This window comes from Sesamum indicum, linkage group LG15, assembly GCF_000512975.1.
Source record: "Sesamum indicum cultivar Zhongzhi No. 13 linkage group LG15, S_indicum_v1.0, whole genome shotgun sequence".
In the NCBI taxonomy this organism is placed as follows: Eukaryota; Viridiplantae; Streptophyta; class Magnoliopsida; order Lamiales; family Pedaliaceae; genus Sesamum; species Sesamum indicum.
The window spans coordinates 3,691,957-3,699,215 of NC_026159.1; the positions used below are offsets into that span (position 1 = coordinate 3,691,957).

Genomic DNA, 7,259 nt, shown 5'->3' on the forward strand with positions numbered 1-7,259 from the left:
GCACTTTGTGCGAGGTACGCAGAAGGATTGGGTGAAGCTCCTGGATGTCGCTCAGTTGTGTTTCAATGCTCAAAAGAGCTCTTCGACTAACAAGAGCGCTTTTGAAATCGTCACTGGGCAGCAGCCGCTCCTTCCTCACACTCTTGACATCCCACAAAGTGTGAGATCCCCTCTTGCTCGAAGTTTCTCCCAGGAGTGGAAGAAGAATGTTGATATCGTTAGAAGTTGCCTGGAGACAAGCTCAGAGCGGATGAAGAAGTATGCAGATCAGAATCGCCGCTTCGTTGAGTTCAATGCGGGAGACCTGGTGCTGGTGAAGGTCCCGGATCCGAGATTGTCAAAGTCATCAAGGGGGAGAGATCCTCGGTTGATGCAGAAATATGTTGGTTCTTTGCCGGTCCTTAGGCGCATTGGGACGGTAGCATACAAGGTGGAGTTGCCGCCGTGGTGGAAGATCCACAACGTCTTCCATGTCAGCCAATTGAAGAAGTACTCAGCAGACAGGGAAGACGATACCCGCAATCAACCCAGCCGCCCACAACTCGAATTGAAGAAGATGAAGGAGAAGGTGGCTGAAGCGATCCTAGATCACCGAGTGACGAGTACCGCGAAGAAAGACCACACAGAGTACTTGGTGAAATGGAGGGGATGCAGCAGCGAGGAGAACACTTGGGAGCGAGTGACGAACCTAAAGGCGTTTCTACCCCTTGTCGAAGCGTACCGTGCTTCCGTAGCGCCGGGGACGTCGCTATCTCAGGTGGGGGAGAATGTCACGGGCTGCCCGCACACTAGGCCCCCGTGACGCGCACTTCGGCCACTCAACCGTTCTACATGGCCGACCACTCAGCCTTCATCGACAGACGACGGACACCCAACTGTGTTAGAGTCTTAGGTGTAGGCCTTTTATTGCTTTGTTACTGCTTTGTTATTTGCTTTATGTTGTTTAGATTCCTCAAGGGGACGTTACGCCTCTTGAGTTGCAAATTTCAGCTTTCCTAGTGTCTAGTGTAGGCAATAGGATTTATTTTTTTAAGCCTATTATAGGGGGGAATGAGTTCAAGAAGCTTGGTTTAGTGACGTGTTAGAGTCCCCCTCAAGGCGATCCCCTTGCTCTAGCATCGTTGATCATTGTATACGCATTTTCAGTTCAATGCAATTTGGTTTTCTGAATCCGCGTGCGCAATTTACTGTTTTGTGATTTGTTCCTCCCGACTCTGATATATTCGGCGCGCTGCATTTGTGCCGAGCGGAGGTATTGGCGGACGTAGTCAGCGGACTACTAGCCACACGACGCGCTGTGTGATAGGCGCCTCGTGAGACAAGGTCAAATTCAATTTTAAGTTTGTTTCACATGACCTTCCGAGACTGAGAAAACCGAAGAGGAATTGAATTGAAAGACTACCAAGTAAAATCTTTAAAGGAATATCACTTTGTGACACATTTTGAAGCCTAAATTGGGACAACATTAAGCAGCAGACCGCTAGTAAAGAGCAAATACTGGCCCCCATAGCATGTCAAGGGAAATACTAGAAATTAAAACCGTTGGTTGTTTGAGATCAGACCCAATAAAATGAACTGGATTCACGCTTTTTCGAACTTTGTTAAGCGACTTCATGCGTAAAATTTTGAAGTTGAAAAATATAACCTCCAGGAAAAGTGGAAGGCAATCCCTTCTAGCCAACTCCATTCAGTGAATACAGGAGGTCCTTGAGCTTCAGACCCAGCTACTAAATGATTATTAGGAAAGTGATAAACCTGATTAGTCCCAATGTCTTATAATCATATATCAAGTCATGGGCCTCTCTTCTTTCCCAAATGGATATTACAAGTCACATTTAACCTTTTTTCTTTCTCTTCTGCCTATTGCCTGTTGTAGAGACTTTTCACCTAAACCACCATCTCTGTATTGAAGAAATGGGAGTGTTCAAAAATGGAGCATAGCGCTGGATTAATGGATTCACGGTCCGCCCAATCCTAGCCCACGCACTTTGATGGTACCCAGCAGTAGCAGGAGCATGGTACATGAGCTTCAAAAGCTAACAAAGAAGAATTCAAACACAATACGGACTTTAGTTTGTGCAGATATAACTCTAGTTAATCAATAGAATTCCTACCAAAGAACATCCAAAAGTATCGACTGACAGACTAACATAGAAATGGCTCCAAAAGCAAAACAAAACCCATCCATCCAAAAATGGTGAATGCTTTACATGTGCAGAAACAAAGAAACAGGAATTTAACTGTGGTTGGACAAGAGAAGCGCTACTTTTTGGCCTAAAGCTCAAGTACACCTAAAGTTAGACTCAGCCTCCACAAATATGACCAAGTTGAAAGTTGATTCGGCAAATAGACCAAGTAATCATACCAATTAAGGTTAAACTTTATCACCTTGATAATGTGAAACTTCCCAACATCAACAGCAACAGAAACATAGATAAGAAGTAACAAGTGAATAAAGAAATCAACACAAAATTATTCTTGACATCCAAGTTATTCTCTTCAGTTGAGATGAACTACTAAAAGTTTCTGTAAGCACGAAATAATTATCACATTACTGAAAATTATCAAACTGAAGCTCCAAATAAAAGGTGAACACACCTGCCAGTACATAAATGCTTGTATAATATTGCGCTGCGGCCTGCATGTTTAAATTGTAAGGAGAAATAAGATATGTTAATAAGTGAAGCTTTTGGTAACCTTTCCAGATACAAAAGCAACATACATATGAAACTAAGTGTATCAAGAGGGGAAATGAGTCGAGATACTAACGAAAAGAGAGATATAATGAGAAGGAATCCAATTCCAATCTCAGCTTGAGAGGACAGAATGCTAAAAGTGGTTGTATTTGACTCTACCCAAACACAAGTCTCTTCCAAGTACTTCCTGCAGAACACCACCATAAAAAAGTGAAGAGGCTACAGATCGAAAGAGAAAATCAAATCAGGCTGTCAACACTATCCTGAAAAGAAAAGATGTAAGTGCAAGAACAAAATCAAATTGAATGCAATTTGCTTCAGAAATTTTCAGCTCAACTCCTCAAACATTGTTTCGGTTCAATCTTACCCCCACTTTGGGAGTCTTAAACGAATACCAATATCATGTTACATGTATCAGTGATTAGTAGGCAAAGGTATTGGAGTCTGGACTTGGTATTAAATGCTTTGTCTTTCCTAAAATATTATTCAAATTGCTGCTTAAGTTTCATGGATAAAACTCCCGAGTTCAACTCAAATTACTCTTTCATAAACACTCAATAGTACTCAAGCTACAAAGTTAATATATTCATAGCTGGACCCCATCTGTATGAGATTGTACACGGTCAGAATACCAGAATAAAAAAGTATACCTTTTAGCCACAGTCCAGGTGGAGCTTGACCAAGAAATGATCATACCTATCGCTTTCCACACTCATGGTGGCTCCCACCCCCAATATTTCCGTGGATGTCCTTTTCAATGTAATACAACTAACTTAACAACTCAAATCACAGACTTGAAATACAATGGACATCCTAATGCATATACATCAATGGAAAAATCTCAAAAATTGAAAATGAGTCGACCAGGAGTCATTGACCTCTGAGATGGGAAAGTGCAGTAAAGTATAGCTCAAACATACTATAGAAAGAAATCACAGGATGCAATAGTTGTTTCCATCCAATACAAGACTCCATGTCAGAGACAATATCACTAAAAAAATCACAGGTTAAATATTTGAAGCATTCAAGATGCAGGGTTCTCACCTGTACAGGGTGGATCTGCTAAAGTTACGCCTCAGGAACTTTGCAACACGCTCAAGGGCCCGACACATTATAGGGATTAAAGCAACTACCAAGAATCAAAATAAGGAACTTATGCACTTTGTAGAGAGGACACATATATCAAGCAAACAGAGACAATAAAAATCAATAATTGAGTCATACTCACATTTGAGGCACAGATGTGAAGTGACAAAAGAAAGGCAGTACATTGAGTAGATAAAATCTTTGGTAACTAAAACTGACTGAAACCAAACTTGCAAAGCCTGCAAGTTCCATGCCCTAGGTTTCTGCAGACAATTGTTGGTTATATAAACAAATAGAAGGTAAATTTTGCAATAGAACAAATTATGTAATTAAACTAGAGCTGTACCCCATATAACGAATACAAAGAATACAGAGAAGAACATGCAGTCCCCAAGAAAGAAAGGCGATATGCCCGATACGAGAGATTTTTTGGCACAACTGGCAAAATTGCAAGGACTGCCACTAGAAACACCTGCCAGAAAAGAAACAAAAAAAAAAAAAAAACGTAAATGTCCTAACAACAAAATATTCCACAATCATTACTCAACACCACCAACTTAGAGATAACACAATTCTACACAGATAAAGAAAATAAGGGAGCAGACTTTGTAACTCAACAAGAAGGAAATAGCAATAATAAGTACTCCCAAGTCAACACATGTGTGCATTTTCTCATGCTCGGATTTCACACTCAAAGTAACCACCCGGGGGAAACAATGTGTCACAGAAATCTTAATCCACACCTCTTCATCTTTGCAATTACAGACCATTCTACACAGGGCAAACATGAAATCATTTCACAGATCCTAAATTCAACCAACATGCATAAAAGTTCAAAAAAAAAAAAAAAGGATGCATAAAGAGAAAAACAGTTAGCCTAATACAGAGCAGACCTGACATAATACTCATCATTCTCAAATCTGTCTAAAAAATTCTGCTTAATTTGCACCCAGTGAAACAGCATACCCAAGCATTGACAGAAAATTGAATGGTTTGTCGATCCCAGCGCAGTGATGTTGGAGGTGGAGCTGTTGATGCCCCTGATGCTCTACTTGAGGACCCTACAAAATGCATTTTCATTCAATTTAAGTTGAAGAATGTCTAGCTACTAAAAGAACACAAAAGGCAAGGATATATTAGATGCCATAATAGTTAGAGAGAAATTATTCATTTTCACATCCTTGGCTAATGCCAAAAGCTAAAATTTTAGACCTGAACTCCGCTGGCGTGTATTACTATTAGAAGTAGATGATGAAGATTGTGTTGGTGGAGTCGATGTTCTTGTTGGCTGGGATATACTGTTAATACCTATTGGCTCGACAATCAGATCACGATCCTGAATAGTAGAACACCAAAAATTAGCTAAAATAAAGATTCCTCAAGGAGAAGCATTGAGGAAAAGCAATATGCAATTAACATTTATGATTACTCCTAACCTACATTGTTATGTCCATAGACAGCTAAGTATAGATAACCACATATCTATTCATCACTCTCCACAAATTCTAAAAATGTCAGCTTTATGTTTTGTCCAGATTTCATTTAACAGCCAACACATTAAAATACAAAGAAATGTAGGGTTTCTACAATCCAAAGAAAACAGTAAAGAAAAAATTCAAATCCCCAAATTTGGAAGGCATTTAGATTAGACTCCACAAAGGAATTGACCCCGAACTGAAGCATATATCCAAATATTTCCGCTTCAGCTTAGAACAGATAAACTAAAGGAATGAAGAAAGGATCAAGTTGGCAACTATTACACCCACAGTTCATATATTAAATTCTTCTCTTGAAAACAGAAAGATAAGGTTGGGGGAAAAGACAATATAAATTCTGTATATAGTCCCAAACTACAAGCTTCAAAGTCTTGGACGAAACCATTAAGATTCAGCTAGAAAGAGAAACCATGACAAGATTAATTCCATAGGTCATAGCCGGATTCCAATAAATTTATAAGAATTACCAAAACACAAGTATCATATTCAATTAACTCGCAAGAAAATGAAGAGTAGAAGTTAAACAAATAATACGATGTAACGCTGGTAGAACTTGTGCTTGAAGTGGTTGACGACGTCGCTGCGGGAGGCCATGTGTGGCGGGATGAGGACGTTTGACCAGACCAGTGACGTTTGACCAGTACTCCGCCCACCGTGGGTCGTTATCGTAATCGTACGCTGCCGCCGCCACCCGCTTCAACTTCTGCGGATCATCACCATCTCCGCCTCCCATGATTTCTCGATCACCCGATACTCTCTCTTCTCTTGGGGAATTGACAAGAAATTGGCTAGTTGAATTTTGAGTCTATAAGCTCTTCTTCAACTATTATATCTAGATCAGGAATAAATTAATCTCAAGTAAGTATAGCCGTAATTTTCTTCCCACTATACCAGAATTTACCTTCCTTCTCTTTTTTGTTATTTTATTTATACTCCATATTTTAGTTTTACTCTCACCGTTTTCTCCAGTTCGACGTAAAATCGTCGCTCAACAAATCACTGCGGTGACGTTACAATTTAGGTATTTACACGAAACCCTAAGCCCTAATTCCTGCGGCTTTCTTGTTCGCTCTTATCTTGGGAATTGCGGGTGAAGGTGTTTCTAATAGGGGCCTCATCCTGTGTTTATTTTTTCATTTTTATTGGAAATATATGTATTTTTTTTTAATAATTAAAAATATATTTGAATTGGTTAATGAGATGGTATTTTATAATTATACGTGCTTACAGAAAGTTTCTCAGAACGATACAATTGACATGAAATACACAAGTTATAATAGAAAGAATGAGGATGAGATTGAACTAACTTGGGTGGCCATTTACATCCAAAAAAATATTGAGTACAATCATTGTACAAAGATGCATATAGTGTAGTACTTACAAAGGAAAGTTCCCACATGGAACTCTAAAAAATTAATTGGAAAATTGAGAAAAACAGCCTGCATCCATAGCATCAAACTCACAAGAACTACGAGGCTCAGCTCGTCGCCATCGGATGCAAAGTGCAAGGGAGTAATCCATCAACTCCTCAAGCTGCTTTGAGAGTTAAAGTAATCTGAACTGTAATCTTGACTTCCAAATGCCATCCTCTGAAACATTCTGATTTGGGCAGAATGTTCCCTTGAACTGAAAATCCCACTCTGCCCAGGTTTTACACCGTTGTTCAGATCTGCTAATTCATCCATTGAATCTAAAGCTCTCACTACCTGGAAAATGACGGAAGCATGGACAAAAAAACGATGTTATGTAATGGGAGAGGTGTTGAAATGCATAAAGTTGGAGGAGCATTCAGGTGAAACTTGCCTGACTCATTCGTGGCCTTTTAGAAGCTAAATGACGCACACAAGCTGCGGCTGCTTCAATCATCCTGAACATTTCATTTGGAACAAAGTTGCTTCCCAACTTAGGATCAACCAGATCTCCAAAATCTTCTTTCTCGAGTGCTTGGGTGAGCAATGGTCGAGCCTGCAGCAGATGCAGC

At 39.9% G+C, this 7,259-nt stretch overlaps 1 protein-coding gene and 1 pseudogene across 1 annotated transcript in view; both read right to left on the minus strand.

Annotated features, from left to right (window-relative positions):
- LOC105177746 lies at positions 1,588-6,388 on the minus strand (annotated as a pseudogene).
- Positions 6,553-7,259, minus strand: part of LOC105177750 (proline-rich receptor-like protein kinase PERK8) — a 5,348-nt gene continuing 4,641 nt past the window's right edge. The window contains exons 7-8 of the mRNA XM_011100994.2: positions 7,082-7,243; positions 6,553-6,984 (exon numbers count right to left, since the gene is read on the minus strand). Coding sequence (XP_011099296.1) covers positions 6,799-6,984; positions 7,082-7,243 — 348 coding nt within the window. The 3' untranslated portion in view covers positions 6,553-6,798. The remainder of the gene's footprint in view (positions 6,985-7,081; positions 7,244-7,259) is intronic.